The 25,695-nt window shown below is 43.1% G+C and overlaps 2 protein-coding genes across 3 annotated transcripts in view; one reads left to right on the top strand and one right to left on the bottom strand.

Annotated features, from left to right (window-relative positions):
- Positions 1 to 1,009: 1,009 nt before the first annotated feature.
- Positions 1,010 to 7,913, top strand: ybx1 (Y box binding protein 1). Of its 2 annotated transcripts, none has more exons than XM_029719806.1 (8): positions 1,010 to 1,304; positions 2,998 to 3,061; positions 3,328 to 3,361; positions 3,497 to 3,586; positions 4,324 to 4,599; positions 5,280 to 5,365; positions 6,622 to 6,893; positions 7,591 to 7,913. In XM_029719806.1, the coding sequence occupies exons 1-7, from the start codon at positions 1,025 to 1,027 to the stop codon at positions 6,866 to 6,868; spliced, it is 1,077 nt and encodes a 358-aa protein (XP_029575666.1). In that variant the 5' UTR covers positions 1,010 to 1,024; the 3' UTR covers positions 6,869 to 6,893; positions 7,591 to 7,913. The 2 variants fall into 2 exon arrangements, with proteins under 2 accessions (XP_029575666.1, XP_029575664.1); XM_029719804.1 differs by having other exon boundaries at positions 4,324 to 4,662.
- A 102-nt stretch (positions 7,914 to 8,015) lies between these two features.
- The window catches only part of arhgef16 (Rho guanine nucleotide exchange factor (GEF) 16), a 35,303-nt gene continuing 17,623 nt past the window's right edge, over positions 8,016 to 25,695 (bottom strand). Inside the window, exons 7-15 of the mRNA XM_029719803.1 lie at positions 24,831 to 24,983; positions 24,332 to 24,461; positions 23,571 to 23,645; positions 20,298 to 20,390; positions 19,953 to 20,107; positions 17,366 to 17,551; positions 11,381 to 11,445; positions 8,766 to 8,867; positions 8,016 to 8,395 (exon numbers count right to left, since the gene is read on the bottom strand). Coding sequence (XP_029575663.1) covers positions 8,256 to 8,395; positions 8,766 to 8,867; positions 11,381 to 11,445; positions 17,366 to 17,551; positions 19,953 to 20,107; positions 20,298 to 20,390; positions 23,571 to 23,645; positions 24,332 to 24,461; positions 24,831 to 24,983 — 1,099 coding nt within the window. The 3' untranslated portion in view covers positions 8,016 to 8,255. The remainder of the gene's footprint in view (positions 8,396 to 8,765; positions 8,868 to 11,380; positions 11,446 to 17,365; positions 17,552 to 19,952; positions 20,108 to 20,297; positions 20,391 to 23,570; positions 23,646 to 24,331; positions 24,462 to 24,830; positions 24,984 to 25,695) is intronic.

Here is a 25,695-nt window from a genome sequence, read left to right as displayed (position 1 = left end):
GAGCAAAAGTGGTGAGGGAGGAGCGCCTTCTCAAATCGAACTGTAATCTCAGCCATGTTGTCAACAAGGTGCAGCTTCCAGAAACATCTCTTTTCCATAAAATATGTTTCAAACTAGTTTTCATTGAGAAGGCAGATAAAGCGTTTTTATCCAAAGTAATCTCTTTTGCATGTGAAAACAATCCTACTCATTACTCCACATGCTCCCACGTCACTTGGGTTTTGAGCCGAATTCGCCGTGGGCTTGAACAGGGGAACTGTTTTTTCACCATTGAGGCAGCCCGGTTCCAAAACGTATGCAATCAACTTTCACCCGGTGCAAAACTCGCTTTGCCGGGCCAGATTAATCTAATCCCCTGTCTTGGTCGTCTGTCTGGCTCCAGCTCATAGGTCTGACTCTGTCTTGTAGGCGGTGTTGGTTTTCGACATAATTTCTCTTGTACCAATTAATTTTCAGGGCAGCCATATTTCTGAAAAACTGGCAACCAATGAGGGGATTCTATGAATCTGGCCCGAGCGCCCGGTAGTCGTATTTTGCGCCGGGCGAAATTTGATAGCATTCGTTTTGGAATCGGGCTGACTCCCGGGCGTGAGCCAGGTACCCTGTTCAAAACCCACTGCGAAGTCTGCTCAAAACAAAAGTCGGATAATTAAGCACGTGGAGTAATGAGTAGGACTGTGGGGGAAAAAACAAAGTGATTGCTTTTGATAAAAACGCTTGATGTGACTTCCCAATTAAAAATCGTTTGCAAATTCAAACGTATTGTGGCGACCCTGGGTTTATAAATCGACTCTGCCGCTCGAGCATGATTTTTCGGCACAGTCGATAGCGCGCTGGCCTTCGGGCTTGAAGGTCGAGGGTTCGAGACCTGCTCCCTGCTGTTTCATTACGGTATGTACTTTACTTTCCCGTTCACGTCACGGGCCATAGACCGGTGCCCCGCGGTTCAGTATAATCGAATCCGCCCATTGTTACGTTTATCGAGAGGAAATAATTGACCAATTATATTAGAGTGGGCGGGACTATGGCTGGGGATAGTCCACTGCATCGTTTTTCGTTCCTCCCAGTTCGATCGGCAACGGGAGAGAGGAAAGTTGAGAGCCCGAAGGCAGCAGCCCCCACCACCGCCGGCCCAGGTTACCATCTAGCACCGGGAAATACACTAGAGAGCCACCGCCGGCATTACCAACCAGAAACCATGAGCAGCGAGGCCGAGACACAACAACCGCCGGAGCCTGCTGTGGATCCGGAGAGCCCACCCAGCCCGCCAGCTACAGCTTCCGCGGGGGATAAGAAGGTCATCGGTAACGTTAAGCTACAATAGCGTTAGCCAAGTGGAACATTATTGAATGCCAAATTAGATTTTTATTGGCACGGTAACGTTGATTTCAAACATGAATCAAACTAGTTACGTCGAAATGTCTAAATAATTGTAGTTAACTAAGTTAGTAACTAGGATGGCTAGCTTGAAATCGTTAACTAAAACGAACGTTATGTTCTCAGATGTATGTTAACTAAAGTGCCAATTCAAAATGTCAGTTGGTTTAACGTGTATCTACTTCATAAGTTACCTAGCTGACGTTAGCCAAATACTCAGAATTTACTAACTATAGTGCTTAGATATAGGCTGACAATATATCTGAGAGTCAAGTTCCGAGGTAATGAATACTGGAAGTTAGCCTTTCCTCCATATCCGCTGTCTTAGGCATCTATGTCCTAATAGTGATTTTAGCCAACCGCAGCTAGCCTTTCTGCTAAATGGCTTGAAAGAGTTGATATTGGCCTTGTTCGTGACCGATTACCGGACTCCCAAAATAACACAGATCCCATGACCAGGATAGGTACTATACAACTTGTATTTTACGCAATTCCCCTTTCTAAATTAATTGTAGCCCATTTTAGGGACTTGTAACAATGAATTGGAGGCCAACGACTGCACCACAGAGCCACTATTGCAATCGTATGATATCCCTTTGTTCGCGGAGATGCACATACTAGCTAGATGGTTAGCTTGCTTGATAGCATCATGCTAAGGCTATGGTAGCTAGCTACTAACGTTATATTGCTAAATTTCGATAACTAGCTAATGTTATGTTTCACCTCCCCCAAAAGTAGTATTTTGTGTTAACTTAATTAAGTTGCAGATGGAGTAGTTAGCCAACCAACTAGCTTCCCATTATGTCGAGTGGATAGTGGCGACCAAAATGTCCGCCTCGATGTTCGGATTCTATTCATTTCTTTTGTCCATCTTTGGCAGACAATTTCACTGTTATCGCGCCTAAAACCTTACCCATCACACGCGTAAGAAATACTCACTCGGTGCCCATGGGTATTTATTTGAGGTGTTGAATAACAGGTTTAAGCATCCTGGCCCGTATCCAACCACATGGTTGAGACCAAAGGCAATCTGCTAGCTAATTTAGCTATGTAGCTAGCTTGCTTGCTAAATCGCTAGCTAGCATCTTAGGGCGCGACACCACGTGTAAAGATTCAAGCACTTCCTTGTGCGTATTGAAACTGGGGTAATGGTTTTGCATCTCTAGTTCCGGGCAGTAAATGATTATCCGCCCAGGTTACACATTATACCAGACACTCTGATCAGTTGTGTACATGGCGTAGAACACTTTGAACGTCTAGGCTGGTACCGGTAAGCTCTGGCCTCATAAGACCCTCGTCACGTAGGACGGTCATTATTGCAAGCTAATAATATGCGTTGGACCATGCCATAGCAGCTGGCAGACAAACACCAAGGGTTTAGCGGCCGAATCTATAAAAAGCGCAGCAGTTAATTATAACTTGCTTCCCCAGTGTATTTTCCTTTCCTGGTTGGTGTCTGTAGTCCTTCATTATCAGTCTTGCCATTTGATTGCCCACATGAAGTGCTCTTGACCCATTCCCCCTGAGTAATATTTGAACGAGAATGAAAGCAGCTAATGTGCACGGTACATCTTTGCATTGTAGTTATAGTTGGTAACTCGGCTACATTGTCTTTTTCAGCAACTAAGGTTTTGGGTACAGTCAAATGGTTCAACGTCAGAAATGGCTACGGGTTCATCAACAGGTATGTTGCACCCTCCTGGGCATGTCCAAAAGCCGCAAATATGAAGTGTGTGTGAAGGAACCATCTCAATCCTATTATGGCTTTGATTTACTTACAAAGCTGGGAAGCAGATTTGCCTGTCTGTGGCATGCTCTTGTTGTCGTGTCACAATTAAGCCAGATGGTTCTGTTAAAAGCTGTTAGCCTCAATTATAAAATAGACATACCTTTTAATCCAGTGGTTATTGGCCTAAATGTAACTAATCGCATTCTCCCTTCTACCACAAGGAATGACACAAAGGAAGACGTCTTTGTCCACCAGGTAACAAGCTCCAAAATTCTCCATGGATCGAGTAATGTATTGTGTAACTTTTTACCCTTTTCCTGCAATCAAAATCAGATTGCAGTTGGTGTCCCAAAGGCAAAAGTTTATAATAAAATGTTGTTGTTTTTTTAGACTGCCATAAAGAAAAACAACCCAAAGAAATACCTTCGCAGTGTTGGAGATGGCGAAACTGTGGAGTTTGATGTGGTTGAGGGGGAGAAGGTAGTTGCAGGCTCATATACATTAATATGCCTTAATATTTTGGAATATTTAAAGCTTTAAATATGAGTTAGATTTCTCGTTCAAAGCAAGTGGTAGAGCTGTTCTGTGTGCTTCCCGTTAAGTGTAGTTTTACTTACACCAGCTGAAAATAAAATCGTTATGGAAAATATATTTCAGTGGTTTCGGCTGTACAATCATTTTCTACGTAATATTTGCTTGTTTTGGCACAAACCGAAATTAGACAAACTATAACTTTGGCAATCAGGAAATAGCTGCGCGATTTCTGCCTAGTGCACCTTTAAGGCATTCAAATTTACTCTAACATCACGTACCACCTCAGTTATGATAAACAGTGATTCTAATGTGCGAGGTTAGTTTTGACTAGTCATCAATGCTATGCAAAATAACCTAATAAATCATTTAGTGGGTGCTTATATTTGTCCTATTAAGTAATGTGTGTATTAGAAAAGTTTTTTTTGCATACCCCAACTCCCCGAGACACCCTCAGTGAGTGGGGTATGGCATCAATTCCCTAGAGCAATTAGGATTAAGTGCATTGCTCAAGGGCACATTGACAGATTTTTCACTTTATTTGCTTGGGTATTCGAACTAGCAACTTTTCGGTTACTTGCCCAATGCTCTTTGACTGCTAGGCTACCTGCTGTCCTAAACTTGATTCTCCAGAATGGCAGTGTGCCCCCCAGTGGTCCAAACAGTGTGTTTGAATCTCTTCCCAGGGAGCAGAGGCAGCCAATGTGACCGGCCCAGCGGGTGTCCCAGTCCAGGGGAGCAAGTATGCAGCTGACCGGAACCGCTACAGGCGGTATCCCCGCAGGAGGGGCCCTGCCCGTGACGGCGAATACCCGGACAACTACCAGAGTGACGGCGAGGGTGAAGGAGAGCGCCCCCCCCGCAAGAGCCGCGAGTGTGCTGAGAGTGCCCCAGAAGGAGAGATGCAGCCCCAGCAGCGCAGGCCCCCCTTCCCCGGGAGACGGCGCTACCCCCCATACTTTGTACGTAGACGCTACGGCCGTCGGCCCCCGTACACCAACGCACCTCGCGGAGAGATGACTGAGGTACGCTGTCACAGGCACTCCTGAAGCAGTCCGGCCCCGTTCCAGTGATGTCATACACACTCTCATCGAATACGCGCGCCACACTTGGTTTTGGCCGGACAAAACCAAACCTCAAGTGTATTAGTCAACAGACCAATACAGGTTCACCAAAATAGGTCTACATAGTCTATATACTGACAGGACCTAAAGTTGGCTCCAAACCACTAGTCAACAGATTACAATTAAACCCTGAGGGTATCGGTCAACAGACCGATACACGTTGACCAAAATAGGTCTGTCAATCTGTCACAAAAACCCCAAAGCGTTACACCTGCAGAGACTAAAATATAATAGTGGCTGGTGATTCTTTCTATCCAGATAATAGGTAGAATCTACTGCACACCAAGGCACAACTGGCACAACTGGCAAAACTGGAAAAACAGAGAAGTGTCTCCCCACAGGCAAATTCATTTAATAGTAGCTAAGCTTTCTGTCAGTCAACTGTCATCAGAGCTTATCTTTTCCTGTTTTTTCACATTCTTTCTATACATTAGTGAGTTTCAGACCCGGATCTAGGTTGAGTCAGGACTTCGTGAGCCTTGAGTGATTTGACTGTGACTAACTCTGTTTGTTTTTAGGGTGGCGAAGGTGATGAGAACCAGGGAGGTCCAGACCAGGGCAACAAACCAATGAGACAGAACTACTACAGAGGCTTCCGACCAAGGTTCGCATGTTGTTTATTGACACAAGGCTGCAAGAAGGGGTTATAACCTCAACACGAATGGACCCAGAACTTCATCGAGCAGCTGACCTATTACACCAGAGTTTAGTTCTGGGTTAACCAAGATTATCCCTATAGTTATAATTGATATAAGTATTATGAAATGCATGATCCTGGTGAATTGGCCAAACTGTATCTATGGACTATGATCTTTAAATGATTCCAGAACCAAACGATCTTTGTAAATATCAATGCTGTTGAAATGATTTTCTCATGTCTCTTCTCTGACAGAATAATGGAGAGAGCATAAACACCTCTGATCTCAGCATGTTCACATTTACTTGCCCTCAACAACCCTGTTTAATTTGAGGAATATTTGTGTTTCTATTTTGAGTGTCATTATTTTGTCAAACCTGTGGTCCATGTTATGACCAGGCCTTTCGCTCTGCCAGTATGCCTCAATGATGAACTTGTATGTGGGCATGGTATTTAAATTGAACTTAATCAGAAATGGTTGAGCGCACAGCCACAACTTGCACGCCAACACTTGTTTTAAGCTCAAATGCATGCTGCGCTGCTAGCCCGTGGACAATTCTTTACTCGTTTCAACCACACTGTGGCAAATGTTGCAACCAAGGACAGATGATTTTTACATGCTTCAGCACTCTGTGGTCCTGTTCCATAAGCTTGTGACCTACCACTTTGGCTGAGCTGCTGTTGGTTGTAGATATTTCCACTTCACAATAACAGCACTTCACAATAACAGCACTTAGAGTTGCCCGGGGCAGCTCTAGCAGGGCAGAAATTTGACCAACTGACTTGGTGGCATGCTATGACAGTGCCATGTTGAAAGTCACTGAGCTCTTCAGTAAAGCCATTCTACTGCCAATGTTTATCTACAGAAATTGCATGGCTGTGTGCTCGATTTAAATCATTTACTATTATACACCTTTCAGCAATGTGTGGCTGAATCCACCTCAATTGTCTTATTTAGCAAAACTTTTTATACTTTGGATTAGACAGAGCTCATACATTGCAGTTGAGGAATAATTGGAAAATAATTCTGCTTTGAAAGTTGCTGAACTTGTAACCCCACTTGAGAAAATGGTTCCAGCTGGGGGAAAATGTAATTATTAGTGGCTACATTTCAAATTCCCATCCCTAAAATGGAATTAGCTGTCATGTTCTGAAGTTATGGGTGCTGGGGGCCATCTTGACATGAGGCTGGTGTTAAAGTGTGTATCCCTCAACTCCTACAGCAGGGGTGGCGGTCCACCCCGTCCCAGACCGGTGCGGGACGGCGATGGGGAAAACAAGGAGAACCAGGATGGTGATGGTGAGAACCAGGAGCCCCGCCAGCGCCGCTACCGCCGAAACTTCAACTATCGCCGCAGACGCCCACAGACTGGCGGCAAGCCCCAGGATGGCAAAGAGGCCAAGACCGACGGCGAACCATCTACAGAGAAAACGCCCGCTCCCGCGGCCGAGCAGGGCGGGGCTGAGTAGAAACTGCCGGCATACCATCGTCCGGGTGAGTCCAACACACACATTGCTACTCAGCATACCCGATTTCTGGGGGGGGGGGAATCCTATGCAGCAAGCATGCTGGATTAAATTTCAATGCAGCCAAGCTTAGTTTGTTCAATATAGGACTGCAAGATTATTCATGGTAAAATGTACAAATAAATTCAACTTTTTTCCCACAAGCACACTGGCATTGTGTAGGTTGGAGAAACGGGTCCTTAAAGATCAATCAATTTCAATTTAGTGTTGAGTGTCTAGTGGAGGGGGGGAAGTACAAGTGTTAATAAATATTCCAGGAATTTTACGACCGTTTAGTACATGTATTCTTGTATGAAATGAATGATGGACCACAGGCTGCATTAAATCTGCTTGCGGGCAGTCTGTTTGAGACCCCTGATTCAGTGGAAAGGCCATATCAGATGGCCATTGGTGTGTCCTGGGCCAGTTTACTCGAGTTCTAAAGCCAGCCTCAGTCTGCACTTTCTATTGACACTGTGCTCCATCGCCCAAGGCAGGGGCAGAATGAGGTAATGCCATGGATTTGATAAAGCAAACTGGCTGCCTGATTAGTCCTGCCATTGTGCCATGTCTGATGCTGGCGTCAACCTCTGCCCCTGTTGCACATTCATATCAGTTGACTGATGCAGTAAAGGGATTTGACCAGTAATGTATTTTCTTTAACAGTCTCCCTCTTTTCTCTACAGTTGTCAAAGAAGAAACAAAGATCTGAGCAATAAGAAACAGATTTGACTTGACGATCGTCTTAAGCTTGCACCATGAATTTGACCAGATTACCACCGATTGCCTGCAGAATCTATGCAGACCTGTTTTGTTCCATTATTTTTGTGACAGCTAAAAAAGTTTGGGGGAAACAGCAGATGTTTTTCTAAAATCGGTCCTAAGTTTTTACACCAAATGGTTTTTAAAAGTAATTTGATATCTGGTCAGTTGACATTTTTAAATAACTTTTTATGTATTCAAACATGAATTTTAACAACGCAAGCTCAAATAAAAAGTCAAAGGAGAACTTGACTCAACTTTTGTTTTGCACCAAATGATCTGCTCTGTCCAAATACATGACAACCACTCCTTCAGTCAACCAAGGACTTGGGTGGGTATACTGTAGTTAGTGTATACAAGTTTGAATATTTATTTGGCACTTGCAGGCATCACAATTAACATTGATGGAAGGCATTACTGATGCTAAGTCCCACCACCATGGCATGTTTCAAATGAATGTAAAATAGAAATACATTTACAGAATAACTGACATTAAATTCATACAACTCTGCCACTTCAAATGTACATGGCAACTACTTTCTGCCCAAGCGAGGTCTGTTACTGATTTGGAGGCAGGGATGTTGGTTGGCTAAACGTTGGTTTCCTTGCGCAGACGCTTCATACGCTGTACATTGTTCTCCCTGGCAATGCGGTTGGTGATCTCCGTGGCACAACTGGCAGGAAACCAGCCTCTCTCCCCGTCCCTCATCCTCTCCCCATGGCACCAGTCTACAACAGGAAGGAAGATATTTTGGTAGCAATATGATTTAAGATTATCCTAACACTTATGACAAGTCAATGCATTATTTGCCTTAAAGCAGCAGACTGCACTTCATGGTTTCACTAAAGCTGAGGGATGGGGTTTGAGAAGTAAGCAAATTCAGCCAGAGCTATGAATGCAAGGACTGACATGGGTGAAGCTATACTTTTGATTCAAACCAATTAAGTGTAAACATTGGGTATGACAGTTGAGCTAAACAAGGCATTTCTTTAAAAATCAATGGGTACATACTAATTTACAAGTCCAAAAATTGATGTAGCTATTGCAGGTTGCCCCTTAAGTGTTAGCGCTAGGTTACTTGTTTCTATCCAGACTTACCCTCTTCTTTCTGCAGGAGGATGACTACTTCTGCTTGCTGCAGGCCTAGCTCATCTGGCTCTTTGGGCATGTAGGCTTTGGTGGCCTCGTACTGCGGCAGGCCTGAAACACCATAAAAAAAAAAGGCCCACTAATAAGTTAACCAATGTCATTGCACGAAAGCAGATACATGTAGTTCTGGGAGGAGGGGGCAGTGCCCCTGTGACAATTTTTGGCCCCCCTAAATGTGGAGTATGAAATTTGTATACATTTTAGCTATTGTTCTTTTTTTACATCCGTTTAGACAGTGGCAACAATGATGAACATGGTCTTTTGCCTGCTAATGCCTGCAACGCAGTGAAGACAATGTAACTGGCCCCCCCCAGTTGAAATGGTCTAGAACCACCACTGCTAGTCACATCTGAAATTGTTGGCACCCTTGAGAAAAACAATTGAGCATACAATGTATAACAAGTAATTTTATTGTATATTTTATCGTATAGATAAAATCTAACATTCTTTAAGTTCAAGGAACTATTGTGGCTTCCTGTTTCACTGGGGTATAGAAATGGGTAACATGCATGTAGAATCCCTTCTGTTTTTCATGGTTGACCTTCATATAAAACAGGCAATGGGTACAAAAATTGCAAACTTCTTTACCACTAGGGGAACAAGTAAGTTTGGGATGACTAAGGAAAATACTTTGGACTTTTCTTCGGGAGGCAATGGCTACATTTGGGAGAATTACAGAACTTAGTCGCATCTTGGGGTCTTGAAATCTACAATGAGCCGCCGCCTTCTCCATGGCATTGGTACCTGGATTGGAACGGGATGCTCATGGTCAGATGAGACAAAGAACTCTTTGGCCACGAAAGGAAGCATATGCAGAAAACCTCATACCTACTGTAAAATATTAAACTTGGCCACAAATGGATCTTCCAGCAAGACAATGACCTCAAATCCACACTTTATTGACCAAAAAAAAAAGCAATATTTTGCAATGGCCATCTGTCTCCAGACTTAAACCCCATTTTAAACTTGTGGTTTGAATTGAAGAGGGCAGGCCATAGGCTCAGACCGAAGTATGGCTCTGGAAAGATTGAAGAACATATTGGGATCTTAGACCAATCTCATGAAACTTAACCCTTTTCTAAGTGATGTTATCCTTGCAAGAGGGTATTGAAAACAGGTTGCAATAATTTACATCCATGTTTGATATTTTTTTTATTAATTGTATTAGTATAAAATGACACTTCCCAATACAATGTAGCGCAGTATTTTAATAAATTAAAGTATTTTTGGGGGGGGAAATCCTTGAGCTGGCACACACCCCTGACTAATGGTGAGTGAACTGTAGGCTTTAAAAATAGAGGACCTCCCGAGTGGCGCAGTGGTCTAAGGCATCGCTACAGACCCAGGTTCAATCCCAGGCTGTGTGCAGCTGGCCGTGACCGGGAGACCCATGAGGCGACATGCAATTGTCCCAGCGTCGTCCGGGGAGGGTTTGGCAGGGCGGATGTTCTTGTCCCATCACGCTCTAGCGACTCCTTGTGGCGGGCAGGGCGCGTGCACACTAACTTGTCGTACGGTGTTTCCTCCAACACATTGGTTTGGCTAGCTTCCGGGTTAGGCGGAAGCTAGCCACACCAGTGGCTAAAAAGCAGTGCAGCTTGGCAGGGTTGTGTTTAGGAGGACTCATGGCTCTCGACCTTCACTTCTACAGAGTCCGTATGGGAGTTTCAGCAATGGGACAAGACTAACTACCAAATTGGGGAGAAAGTGGTAAAAGTTTTAAAAATGTAAATAGTCAGAATTCATGCTATTACCCTGCAGAAGGCACTGATCCCAAAACATTGGTTTACCTAATAAATTACTGCGAGCTTATACTGTATATAGTGTGCAATACTTTTTATAGCATAGTCTTTTTTGCTTATCTTTATCAAGGGTGCCAATCATTTCAGATGTGATTATACGTGCCATCAGTGTCTTCAATTTGAGCCAAAAGGTGCAAGTAATTTGATAAGGGAAAATGTGTGCCTCAGGAAAGTTTATTCCATCAAGTTGTGCAGCAGTTCAGAAAAGTTTGGAAACATACTGCTTATGTTATCTACGGTAAATAGCCAAAAGATGGCCAATATCCACTGGTGGACTAGATGCATCAACTAGTAATTTAACTACATTTTGCAGTAGCTTGGTGGTAGTTTAATTAAATTCCAAATATTGGTAGTGTTTTCAGTAGATAAATTACTGATTTTCCATGTAGCGGTCTAGATAACTACACTACTTTTTTTGCTAAAATAAAATGATTGCCCTTCACCCATGTCTCGGCATCAGACCTGCCTAATTCTCATTAAAACATGTTTGTGTTTAAAAGGCCAAATTACACATTCTGATAAACTATGACCCCAGATTAGTCTCTTGCAATTTGTAATAAAGGCATTTCAGATTTACATATGATTTTTCAGAAAGTAGATCACTAGATCCAAAGTAATGTTAGTTAACTATATTTTTCTTAAGGGCAGGTTTAGTGTAGCTTAACGTCTTCCAGTGTGAAGTAGTTGGTCAATTATATTTTCAGAGTAGCTTCCCCCACCACTGACATCACCATCAAGGTCAATTGCATCTAATAATCCTACCGTCTGCACTGGTCCTGTTCTGCTTGTGCTCCCGGAGAGCACTTACCCAACGAGCGCGGTCGACCCTTGAAATTAAGACAAAGATCAGACACTCAAATGATTAAAGAACATGGTATTGTTAGTAGAAACTGATTGTATCAGTTAGTGGTGCATTCCAAAGCATGGGGAAAGCGGGTGAGGAGATGATCAGTTTCACTTTCGGTAAAGATGCGCTACAGACTACCTACTAACCCTTATCCATAACCCTAGCAAGCAGTTGCTTATCAACAGATATGACCATCTGTAGAATACCTACAGATGGCCTATCCAAATAAGGTGTGACCCCACTTTATTTCCACAACTTTATCCAAAAATGCTAGCCATGATATTCTGGATGTTGCTAAATTACTAGTTAATGAATTGTAAGCTAAAACTATCCCTATAAGCATGTGGTATAATGCAGTTACAGTGCATTCGGAAAGTATTCAGACCCCTTCCAGATTACAGCCTTATTCTAAAATGGATTAAGTTGTTTCCCCCCCCCATCAATCTACACACACACACACACACACACACACACCATAATGACAAAGCAAAAACAGGTTTTTAGAAATGTTTGCAAATAGATTACAAACAAACTGAAATATCACATTTACATAAATATTCTGAACCTTGACTCAGTACTTCGTTAAAGCTCCTTTGGTGGCGATTACAGCCTCTAGTCTTATTGGGAATGATGCTACAAGCTTGGCACACCTGTATTTGGGGAGTTTCTCCCATTCTTTTCTGCAGATCCTCTCAAGCGCTGTCAGGTTGGTATTTTATTAGCATCCCCATTAGCTGTTGCAAAAGCAGCAGCTACTCTTCCTGGGGTCCACACAAAACAGCTCAAGGACAGAACTACATTCATTAAAAAAAAAGGCACACGTAGCCTACATATCAATGCATACACAAACTATCTAGGTCAAATAGGGGAGAGGCATTGTGCCGAGGTGTTGCTTTCTGTTTTTTGAAACCAGGTTTGCTGTTTATTTGAGCAATATGAGATGGAAAGTTCCACGCAATAAGGGCTCTATATAATACTGTACATTTTCTTGAATTTGTTCTGGAGACTATGAAAAGACCCCTGGTGGCATAAGTGTGTGTAAGTTGAATATGCAAACAAATGTAGGATTTAACACATTGTTTCTTATAAAAAGTAGTGATGTAGTCAGTCTTTCAACTCTTAGCCAAGAGACTGGCATACATAGTATTTATATCAGCCCTCTGATTACAATTAAGAGCAAAACATGCCACTGTTCTGGGCCAGCTGCAGCTTAACTAGGTCTTTCCTTGCAGTACTGGACCACAAGACTAGACAAAACTAGAGCCTGCAGAACTTGCTTTTGAAGTGTGGTGTCAAAAAAGCAGAGCCTCTCCCCATCTTTGCAACCATTGAATCTATATTTTTTGACCATGACAGTTTACAATCTAAGGTAATGCCAAGTAATTTAGTCTCCTCAACTTGTTCAATCACCACACTCAGCTGAGGTCTAGCACTTAAGGAATGATTTGTATCAAATACAATGCTCGTAGTTTTAGAGGTGTTCAGGACCAGTTTATTACTGGCCATCCATTCCAAAACAGGCTGCAACTCTTTAAGGGTTTCAGTGACTTCATTAGCTGTGGTTGCTGATGCGTATATGGTTGAATCATCAGCATACATGGACACGTGGCTTTAATGCCAGTGGCAGGTCATTGGTACTCATTTCTATTTTTAGAGGGCCTAGAGAGCTGCCCTGCAGTACACCACACTTTACATGTTTGACATTAGAGATGCTTCCATTAAAGAAAACCCTTTGAGATCTATTAGATAGATAGCTCAATCCACGATATTTCAGAGGTTGAAAACCCATAGCACTTAAGTTCTCAACAGGTTATGGTCAATAATATCAATTTCTTTCAACAAATCAGTCATTTGTGTCAGTGCAGTACATGTTGAGTGCCCTTCTCTATAAGCATGCTGAAAGTCTTAATTTGTTTTGAGAAATAGCATTGTATTTTGTCAAAAAATCCAAACAGTTTGCTAAGAGCTGGCAGCAAGCTTATAGGTCTGCTGTTAGAACTAGTAAAGGCCGCTTTACCACTCTTGGGTAACGGAATTACTTTGGCTTCCCTCCAGGCCTGAGGACAATGACTTTTCTCTAGCCTCAGATTAAAAATATGACAGAGAAAGCTACGGAGTATGGTGGCTGACTATAGCAATGCCTAAGATGTCAATGCCAGGTTTGTCATTATTGATCGGTAACAATTTTCCCACCACTCCCACACCAACTTTACAAAATTCAAACTTGCAGTGCTTTTCTTTAATGCATGAATATAATTGCTCAGTGTGTTGTGGGCATTTCCTGCCTAAGTTTGCCCACTTTGCCAATGAAATAATCATTAAAATAATTGGCAACATCAAATAGTTTTGTGATGAATAAGCCATCGACGAAAGATGGAGTTGAATGTCTTTCTGCCAAGTTTTTTTTCTCCATCATTCTTTATATCATTGATCTTGGCTTCATAATAGTTCTTTTTATTGAGTTTAGTCACAATCTCAATTTGCAGTAAGTAAGGCAGTCAGATGTCAACCATAAAGTTTTTTAATTCCTCAATCCATGGAGCCTTAACAGTTCTAACAGTCAGTTTCTTAACAGGTGCACGTTTATCAATAATTGGAAGAAGCAATTTAATAAATTAAAGTGCAGCGTCTGGATGCTCCTCATTAATCACAGACCCACAAATATTTTGAATATCCACATAAGTCACAGTAAAATCTTTTGTATGATCTGTTATACACTATTTTAGGCCCAGCTGTTGGAACTTTGGCTTTCCTGGATATAGCCACTATATTGTGATCACTGCATCCAATGGGTACGGATATAGATTTAGAACAAAGTTCTACAGCATTACTAAAGATGTGATCGATACATGTGGATGATCTTGTTCCTGTATTGTTTGTAAACACCCTGGTAGGTTGATTAATAACCTGAACCAGATTACAGGCACTGGTTACAGTAAGAAGCTTCCTCTTGAGCAGACAGCTTGATGAAAACCAGTCACTATTCAGGTCCCCAAGAAAGTAGTCCTCTGTTTACATCACATACACTATCAAGCATTTGACACATTATTTAGATAGTGACTGTTAGCACTTGGTGGCCTATAGCAACACCCCAAAAGAAAAAAGGCTTTAGATGTGCCAAGTGAACCTGCAACCACAACACCTTAATAAACAAAGATATTCTAAGCATTACAGGGATATGGCTCTGAATATATACAGCAACTTCTCCCCCATAAGAATTTGTCTCATCTATGAATATTATATTCTTGTATTGCTACTGATGTATCAAATTAATTATCTAAGTGAGTCTCAGAAATGGCTAATGTGAATGTTCTGATGTTAGCAAGTAATTGATTTCATGAACCTTATTTATAAGACTACTCAGCACTTTCCTGAGTAGCACAGAGACAAAGCAAAATTAATACATACATACATACATACAGCAGTCCATTAATCAATTTGTGTGCATGCGCTGTGGAGTTGAGGTTACGAACCCATAGGCTTGGCTCATCACTTCCAGGCTTCTGGGAGGGAGGGTGGACAATGAGCCTGTTGTAGCAGATGTACGCAATGTCCCCACACGCTCTGGCAGCTTTCATGGCTGGGATCAGTGCTCTCCTCTGGCGCACACCTTCAGGATAGTCCTCGTTGAGGAAGATATACGTTCCTCTCAAGTTCTTGGCTCTTTCCAGAACAGCTACCTTGTTCTTGAACCTCAGGAATTTGACCACTGTCGGCCTGGGCCTATCACCTGGGCTGGTGGTGGTTTTTCCAGTCCTGTGTTGTCATTGTTAGCGGTCATTGTTAACATGGATTCACGCACAGAACTAATGTCCTCTCTAAAATGACACAGATTGCTGTCATCTTGCCGTTCTCCTTTTTCAACTTGTCGAGCTGACCCTGGGAGAACTGCAAACTGTTCTTCAGGTCCTGGACCTCTGGTCAGGTCGTCCATTCTTTTATTAGTAGAATCCACGAATATTTGGACAAAACACTTGAAACAATTTTCTTGTAACAACTGCTTATAGGTCTCTTTTTGTTTAAAAGATCCTTCACGTGTGATAGACACCACTGGCACTGTCCTCAACGGTACTCCCACCGGTTTTGGTCCTTGTCATGGTAGCCAGCAACTTAAGTTAGGCTGTTAATCCTCGCAGTTCCAGACAGGGAAAATTGAAAACGTCAGTGATCTAGTCAAACCCCGGACAATCTGCAGTACCAGCCACAATGGCTAACCGCGTCACGGGCTGTGTTCAAGAACACCGCACTAGCTTGACATCCAGCTAGCTAGCAGCGACGCCAAATAGCTCCTCAGACCCGTCCTTAGTCGGCAGGATCACTGGAACAATACAAGCAGTCCCAGCAACTGATGCCAACTGCGTCGCGGGAACCAATATAAGCTAGGTAGCTACCAAGAACTTTCCAATATACTTTTAAACAAACAAAACCAAGCTCTTCCTCGTACAAAAGGAAGTGACGAAATTAGTCTACATAGCCGGATGGGGAGCATCACTGCACAGCTATTTTCAGGTCTCGCCAGAGATGTTCGATCGGGTTCAAGTCCGGGCTCTGACTGGGCCACTCAAGGACATTCAGAGACTTGTCCCCAAGCCTCTCATGTGTTGTCTTGGCTGTGTGCTTAGGGTCATTGTCATGTTGGAAGGTGAACCTTCAGCCCAGTCAGAGGTCCGGAGCAAGTTTTCATCAAGGATCTTTCTGTACTTTGCTCCGTTAAGCTTTCCCTCGATCTTGACTAGTCTCCCAGTCCCTGCTGCTGAAAAACATCCCCACAGCATGCTGCCACCATGCTTCACTGTAGGGATGGTGCCAGGTTTCCTCCATATGTGACGCTTGGTATTCAGGCCAAAGAGTTCAATCTTGTTTCTCATGGTCAGAGTCCTTAAGATGCCTTTTGGAAAACTTCAAGCGGGTTGTCATGTGCCTTTTACTGAAGAGTGGCTTCCGTCTGGTCACTACCATAAAAGCCTGATTGGTGGAATGCTGCATGGATGGTTGGTCTTCTGGAAGGTTCTCCCAGCTCCACAGAGGATCTCTGGAGCTCTGTCCGAGTGACCATCTGGTTCTTGGCCACCTCCCTGACCAAGGCCCTTCTCCCCCGATTGCTCAGTTTGGCTGGGTGGCCAGCTCTAGGAAGAGTCTTGGTTGTTCCAAACTTCTTCCATTTAAGAATGGAGGCCTTTGTGTTCTTGGGGACCTTCAATGCTGCATACATTTTTTGGTACCCTTCTCCAGATCTGTGCCTTGGCACAATCCTGTCACTGAGCCCAACAGACAATTCCTTCAACCTCATGACTTGATTTTTGCTCTGACATGCACTGTCAACTGTGGGACTTTATGTAGACAGGTGTGTGCCTTTCCAAATCATGTCCAGTCAGTTGCATTTACAACAAGTGGACTCCAATCAAGTTGTCGAAACAGCTTAAGGATGATCAATGGAAACAGGATGCATCGGAGCTCAATTGCAAGTCTCATAGCAAAGGGTCTGAATACTTATGTAAATAAGGTGTTTGTTTTGTTGGAATACATTTGCAAACATTTCTAAAAAGCCACCCACACCTCTGATTCAGAGGGGTTGGGTTAAATGTGAAAGAACCATTTCAGTTGGACAACTGACTAGGTACCCCCCTTTCCTAAAAAAACAACTGTTTTTGCTTTGTCATTATGGGGTAGTGTGTGTATAGATGGATTAACTAAATAATTTTAGAACAAGGCTGTAATGTAACAAAATGTGGAAGGGAAGGGGTATGAGTACTTTCTGAATGCACTGTATATGCCTTATGATGATCCTGACTAAATACAATTTTCTGATAACATAAGCCTTCAGATTTTTTTTTTTTTAATGACTCATACATGCCTGTAACCAGTATTGGACTGAATGAGAGTGAAAGAGCTAGTGATACCTGGACTCAGCGACCAAAGCGATCTCCTCCGGTCTCCCCTCGCTGTTCCTCGACATCAGCAGCCGTAGAGACAGGTGGGCGGAGCCTCCCTTGGCGGGTGGTGATGTCCGTCCCTCCATCTCCTCTGCCGATTCCACCTCCACATTCACCAGCGTGGCATAGTCCATCACCACATAGCTCTCTTCACTGGACACACATGAATTACATGTTCATGTGTGTTTGAAACATATTATACATGCATGTACAGGATATCACCACAGTCAAAAGTTGGACACCAACTCATTCAAGGGTTTCCTTTTTTACAATTTTCTGCATTGTAGAGTAATAGGCTGAGACAAAACTATGAAAACGCGTATGGAATCATGTAGTAGTTAAAAAAAATATGTTAAAATCAAAATATATACATTTTAGATTCTTCAAAGGTCGCCACCCTTTGCACACTATTGGCATTCTCTCAACCAGCTTCATGAGGTGTGCTTTTGGAATGCTTTTCTTGAAGGAGTTCCCACAGATGCTGAGAACTTGTTGGCTGCTTTTCCTTCACTCTGCGGTTCAACTCATCCCAATTGGGTTGAGGTTGGGTGATTGTGGAGGCCAGGTCACAGAATGATGTGGTAGCCATGCAGGTTAAGTGTGCCTTAAATTGTAAATAAAATCACTGACAGTGTCACCAGCAAAGCACCCCGACACCATCACACCACATGTGAACGGATGATCTACACCTACTCCTCGTCACAAAGACGGTTGGAACCAAAAATCTCAAATTTGGACTCAGACCAAAGGACAGATTTCCACCGGTCTAATGTCCATTGCTCGTGTTTCTTGGCCCAAGCAAGTCTCGTCTTATTGGTGTCCTTTAGTACTGGCGTCTTTGCAGCAATTCAACCATGAAGGCCTGATTCACACAGTCTCCTCCTGAACAGTTGATGTTGAGATGTCTGTTACTTGAACTCTGGGAAGCATTTATTTGGGCTGCAATCTGAGGTGCAGTTAATGAACATCCACTGCAGCAGAGGTAACTCTGGGTCCTCATTTCTTGTGGCGGGCCTCATGAGAACCAGTTTCATCATAGTGCTTAATGGCTTTTGCAACTGCACTTAAATTTCATAGTTTTGAAAGATTGACTGATCTTCATGTCTTAAAGTAATGGACTGTCGTTTCTCTTTGCTTATTTGAGCTGTTCTTGCCATAATATGGACTTGGTCTTTTACCAAATAGGGCTATCTTCTGTATTCCAACCCTACAACTGATTGGCTCAAATTCATTAAGGACTACCTAATGAAGCTGGTTGAGAGAATGCCAACAGTGTGCAAAGCTGTCATCAAGGGAAAGGGTGGCTACTCAAATATATTTTGATTTGTTATTTTTTGGGGGGGTTAACACAATGTAGAAAACAGTTAAAAAAAATGTTTTTAAAAAAAACCTTGAATGAGTAGTTGTCCAAACTTTTGACTGGTACTGTATACAGTCAGGTCTATAAATTATTGGCACCCTTGATAAAGATGGGCAAAAAAAAAATAATAATAATACTGAGCTATATTATATGCAAAAAAAAAAAAAAGACTTGTGAAATTGTATTAGTATGATATATTTTATACTAATACAATCACAAGTCATTAAAAAAAAAAAAACTAAAACAAAATCAGGGGGTTAAAAATTGCCACCCCTTTTCAATACTCTAGCACCCTCCCCTCACGAGGGTAAAAACAGACTTTTGCTAAAAGGTTGTGGGATTAGAGAAGACATTGAGTTGAAATTAGAACATTCCGCCATACAGAATCTTTCCAGATCCTTGAAATCCTTCCTCTGCACTTATGAACTGCCCTCGTCAATTAAAACCATAGGTTTTCAATTGGGGTACAAGTCCGGAGACAGATTACCATTACAAAATGTTGATTTTGTGGTCAATTAACCATTTTTGTAGATTTTGATTAGTGCTTGGGGTTATTGTCTTGCGCTAAGATCCAACAGTTGGCATGACAACGAAGTAGGCAAAAGCACAAACAGATCTGGGACCAGGCTTCTCTAGACAGTCATTGTGACCTGAAGATTGTAAGATGGCCTCGAGACACAGTTCTGAACATGACGCCAGCACACTGGCATATCGCTTCCTCTCACTGTTGACATGGATATAGCCTTCTAACTCAGGCGCATGGACACACACACACTGACTGGAGTCTGCTGAACAGACATGGTGTAAGGGGGTTCTAGGAATCCCAGGCATGCTCAGCAACATCTTCCCTCCCTCCATCCTCTCCTACTTTCCATGACAGGTCACAGCTGGCCCTACTCAACACCCCCCCCCCCCCCCCAGAGGTCATGACCTCTGTCTCCACTGGCTTAAGTAGAAGGACAGCAGATAAATGACTCCTCTTCAAATGAATGAGTTGGATGTGAGTGTGAAACCAGCATAAGAACTTATTCTGTTACATCAAAATGTGATTTGTCTGTTGTATGAATACGCTTTGGGACAAATGTTATGGACGGAGGCCAGAATTAAAATCGAACCACATTGCGCTGACACCAAACTGCACTTTTCATCTCAGCCCATAAAGATTGGTATTGTCAGAGGCTGAGGCTCCCTCACCTCTTCTTTTTGGTGACGATGAGCACGTCGTTGAAGAGGAACAGGTAGTAGCTCCTGTGGCTGAAGGCCTTCCAGAAGATACTGAGCTCCTCAGTGCAGACGGCCAGCTCCCCGCGCTTCTGCAGCCACCGTGATGACGACACCAGTGGGAAAGGCTGAGGACAGATTCAGGTTTATTTTTTAATTATATATAAAATAAATTAAAAAAGGTACTCGGTCACAACACATTTAAAATAAAATGGATCAAACAATAAGTATAAATAAATTAGTAAAAAAAGCTAACAAGACAAACATAAAAAAATTCTTGAAATGTAGTGCTGTGAGTGAAGGTCTGCTTGGCCGTACCTTGATCTTGCCAAACTCCATCTGCTTCTGAATAGTGTACATCTGTTCAGTCCTCTCCATTCGCCTTGCTCCGTTGTTGCAGCTATTCACCAACTGATGGGATGAGAACACATGTAACAAAAGTAATACATTTAATTTACAGATATATTTTGGTTGCACAATGCTCAGTAATCCAACACACAGCAAAGAAAATGTGCTGCGCATTCAGACCTTGACTTTCCACTTTGTTACATTACAGCCTTATTCTAAAGTGTAAACTCAGCAAATAAAAAAAATGTGTCCTCTCACTGTCAACTTTCAAACTTAACATGTAAATATTTATATGAACAAGAGTCAACAACTGAACAAGCTCCACAGATATGTGACTAACAAATGGAATAGTGTGTCCCTGAACAAAGGGGGAGGGGTCAAAATCAAAAGTAACAGTCAATGCAACTGGTGGCCACACCAGATACTAAGTACTGCAGTGCATCTCCTGGCCATGGCAGAACACTGACATTCAGGTCTTGCAGGAATTCACGCACAGAACGAACATGGTCACATTGTCATGCTGGAGGAGCTTGCAGGAAGGGTACCACATGAGGGAGGAGGATGTCTTCCCTGTAACGCACAGCGTTGAGATAAGCTCAGGCCGATGATGTTGTGACACACATGGCCTGGGGTGGCAAGTAGCCTAGTGGTTAGAGCGTTGGACTAGTAACCGAAAGGTTGCAAAATCGAAACCCCGAGCTGACAAGGTAAAAATCTGTCCTTCTGCCCCTGAACAAGGCAGTTAACCCACTGTTCCTAGGCCGTTATTGAAAATAAGACTGTTCTCAACTGACTTGCCTAGTTAAATAAAAAAGGTTAAAAATTTTTTTTTTTTTTTTAAAAGCCCCAGACTATGACGGACCCTCCACATCGATCCCGCTCCAGAGTACAGGCCTCGGTGTAACACTCATTCCTTCGACGATAAACGCGAATCCGACCATCACCCCTGATGAGACAAAACCGCAATTCGTCAATGGAGAGCACTTTTTGCTAGTCCTGCCTGGTCCAGCGACGGTGGGTTTAAGCCCATTGGCGACGTTGTTACCGGTGAGGACCTGCTTTAGAACAGGCCTACAAGCCCTCAGTCCAGCCTATTGCGGACAGTCTGAACACTGGAGGGATTGTGTGTTCCTGGTGTAACTTGGGCAGTTGTTATTACCATCCTGTACCTGTCCCGCAGGTGTGATGTTCAGATGTACCGATCCTGTGCATCTGTTACACACGATCAGCTGTCCGTCCTGTCTCCCTGTAGCGCCGTCTTAGGCATCTCAGTACGGACATTGCAATTTATTGCCCTGGCCACATCTGCAGTCCTCATGTCTCCTTGCAGCATGCCTAAGGCACGTTCACGCAGATGAGCAGGGACCTTGGGCATCCTTCTTTTGGTGATTTTCAGAGTCAGTAGAAAGGCCTCTTTAGTGTCCTTAGTTTTCATAACTGACCTAATTGCCTACTGTCTAAGCTGTTAGTGTCTTAACTACCATTCCACAGGTGCATGTTCATTAATTGTTTATGGTTCATTGAACAAGCATGGGGAACAGTGTTTAAACCCTTTACAATGAAGATCTGTGAAGTTTGGGATTCTTACAAATTATCTTTGGAAGGCAGTTAATTAAATAAAAGCTCAATCGACACACAATATCCCATAATGACAAAGCAAAAACAGGTTTAGAATTTGCTACTTTATTAACAGAAATACCTTATTTACATAAGTATTCAGACCCTTTGCTATGAGACTTGAAATTGAGCTCCGGTGCATCCTGTTTCCATTGATCATCTTTGAGATGTTTCCACAACTTGGAGTCCACCTGTGGTAAATTCAATTGATTGGACATGATTTGGAAAGGCACACAATTGTCTATATAAAAAAGGTCCCACAGTTGACAGTGCATGTCAGAGCAAAAATCAAGTCATGAGGTTGAAGGAATTGTCTGTACAGCTCAGAGACAGGATTGTGTCAAGGCACAGATCTGGGGAACGTTACAAAACAAAAATAATTATGCAGCATTGAAGGTCCAAGAACACAATGGCCTCCATCATTCTTAAATGGAAGAAGTTTAGAACAACCAAGACTCTTCCTAGAGCTGGCCACCCAACCAAACGGGGGAGAAGAGCCTTGGTCAGGGTGGTCACTCTGACAGAGCTCCTTTGTGGAGATGGGAGAACCTTACAGAAGGACAACCATCTCTGCAGCACTCCACCAATCAGGCCTTTATGGTAGAGTAGCCAGATGGAAGCCACTCCTCAGTAAATGACAGCCCGCTTAGAGATTGCCACAAAAGGCACCTAAAGAACTTACCATGAAAACAAGATTCTCTGGTCTGATGAAACCAAGATTAAACTCTTTGGCCAGAATGCCAAGCGTCACATCTGGAGGAAACCTGGCACCATCCCTACGGTGAAGCATGGTGGTGGCTGCATCATGCTGTGGGGATGTTTTTCAGCAACAGGGACTGGGAGACTAGTCAGGATCAAGGGAAAGAGGAATGGAGTAAAGTACAGAGAACTTGCTCCAGAGTGCTCAGGACCTCAGACTGGGGAAACGGTTCACCTTCCAACAGGACAACGACACTAAGCACACAGCAGTGGCTTCAGGACAAGTTTCTGAAAGTCATTGAGTGGCCCAGCCAAAGCCCGGAATTGAACCCGATCGAATAACTCTGGAGAGACCTGAAAATAGCTGTGCAGCGATGCTCCCCATCCAACCTGAGAGAATCTGCAGAGAAGAATGGAAGAAACTCCAAATACAGGTGTGCCAAGCTTGTAGTCATACCCAAGAAGACTTGAGGCTGTAGTCACTGCCAAAGGTGCTTCAACAAATTACTGAGTAAAGGGTCTGAATACTTATGTTAATGTAATTTCAGTTTATTTTTAATACATTGCAAAAATGTCTAAATACCCATTTTTGCTTCGTCATTATGGGGCATTGTGTGTACATTGAGAAAAAAAACAATTCAATCAATTTTAGAATAAGGCTGTAACGTAACAAAATGTGGAAAAAGTAAAGGGGCCTGAATACTTTCCGAATGCACTGTAAGTTGCTACAGCGCCAGGGTACAGCTGTAGCAGTACTGCAACATGCCAACAATACACCATGCGCGATTAAGTTAGATGTATAGAACAATATGACAAATCAAAATGGATGTCTGTTGCGGGCCTGTGAAGCGTTCAAAAAGGTCGACATTTAGAAATGTTGGAGGACGGACGCAACAATGAACATGCAGGGTTTGTGGAGCAGCCTACCTTACTGATGGCCTTCAGGGCCCACACTGCAGCAAAGTGCTCCGCCGTTGTGTCTAGAGTTTTCTGACAGATTGTCTGGTTGGGAGAGAGAGAGAGATGGATGAGGTTGGGGAAGGGAGGCTCTCCCAACTACTACAAAACCACCTATTGCCCATCCGGATTTCAACCCCTGGATACCAGACGTCGCAACTGGTTCACCCTGGGAATCTGCTTATAGAACAATGAATACCTCTAGGCCCTATAGTAATAGCCTAGTCGGGTCACGTCGACAGGAGAGACTCCTGTCCGTACGGATACCCAATCCCTCTACAACAGGGGTTTCCAATGCTGGTCCTGTGGAGGTACAGGGTGTGCAGGAATTAATTCCAGCCCAACACATCTGTTTCAAATAATCAACTAAACAATTAGTTGAATAATGAGTGTTGGTGTTGAGCAAAAGCCTGCAGACCCAGCAGCACTCTCCAGGACTGGAGTTGGAGAACCCTTTCCTATACCAGTGGCAGGGCTTTGACTATTGTTGGTCTGGTGTCAAATCTCTCCATTAGGGTGCGCCCAAGGCCTCTCTGCAGTGTGTCATAGCAATTCTGCAATGTTTGAATCTCACGGACCTCTCTCCTTGAGGGACATTACGAGATCAGAGGAAAATGCCTAATTTTCTCCTCGCTTACCCTTGACGTTTTGAAAAGGAGGATGCAAGGAATCAAGACAGACTTTTGGGATTCACCTGTTGACTCCCATCAGAGGAATTGTGAGGGACTTACATCTAATAGCAGCGGCAGCCGGGTGACTCTCTGCATTGGAAGGATGAGGAAGGAGATCATGGGCAGGCCTTGGGACTCGCCACTCCCCTCAATCCGTTTCAGAACCTCCTTAAAAGCATTGTTGCTCGTTCTGAGAGACACACAAGGAGAGAAGATGAAGGAAGCCACTATAAGTCATGTTTGAGTCATTTCAACATTGCATTATCCTTTAATACTTAGCCCATTCACTGATCGGACATGACTGGATTGGTATAACCTACGTAGTAGAAAACCTGATTTATTTATCCAACCATGTTAAGAGTATTTAATCAGGGTTTCTGTTATTGGCCCTGTTCGATTACTTCAGAAATGCATACTTCTTTTCAACCTTACTTGATGTAGTCACAGATCTGAATAAGTTAGGTGTACTCTTACCAATCAAATCACTTATAGATCTGTACTTTAAGGAAGGATGCATTTCTGAGGTATTCGAACAAGGCCCTTAATTTGTCCTACTCACAGCAGCTTCTGCAGCGTCCTCTGCTGGAAGGTCTCGTTGGAGCAGTACACGATGTAGGGCTCAAAGTGGTGGGCGGCGTGGTTCTGCACTATGTCGCTGATGTCCTGGATCACCACGTTGTCATGGTGACGCCTTTCAAGGTCGTCGAAAAACCTATCGAGAACAGAACACATGCATAACTGTTCCCTTCCCTCTCTAACCATAAGAGCTACTGTACCGGAGCCGCCGTTTAATAATAACCGCAGTGACTAAGGCAGTTACGTTGAGAATATTCCAAGCGCAGCCAGCAGCAGCATTGTACAAAGGTTGTAATTGACCTCTTAGTGCTGCCCTGAAAATGGCACTTGTGATCTTTTGATTGCTTAGACTTTTAGTTCAATACCAGAGACTGATAGCATGTCATAATGCAGGGTTCCCCCAGGTGCACATTTTGGGTTTTGACCTAGCACAACACAGCTGATTCAAATAAGCAAAGCTTGTTGGTTGATGGGTTGTTATTTAAAAATCAGTGCTAGAGAAAAACAAATGTGCACGTGGGAGTGGCATGAACCAGGACCCAGTTTGAAAAACCATGTCATAATGAACAGATCTAAAGACTTGGGTGGAGGGAGAGGGGATATTTTGATTTTATTTGGTTGTGAACTGATATTGGAGATAGCAAATGATGTAAAAACAGTTTGTCCACTTTCAAAAAGGCACATGGTGGTAATAAAATTGATGTTCCACTATCTCAGAGTGCACATTAATGAAAATACCACAATCTACTACACTAAATGTGAGCCAGGAAAGCATTAAAAGAAATCAAAAACAAAATTAGCTAAGCTAGTAAGGCCAATGATGTATTATAGGGCTGGGCGTATACCAT

The sequence above is a fragment of the Salmo trutta genome, chromosome 28 (assembly GCF_901001165.1).
Source record: "Salmo trutta chromosome 28, fSalTru1.1, whole genome shotgun sequence".
Taxonomy (NCBI): domain Eukaryota; kingdom Metazoa; phylum Chordata; class Actinopteri; order Salmoniformes; family Salmonidae; genus Salmo; species Salmo trutta.
The sequence above is the reverse complement of the archived record's forward strand: the minus strand, read 5'-3'. Positions and strand labels throughout refer to the sequence as shown.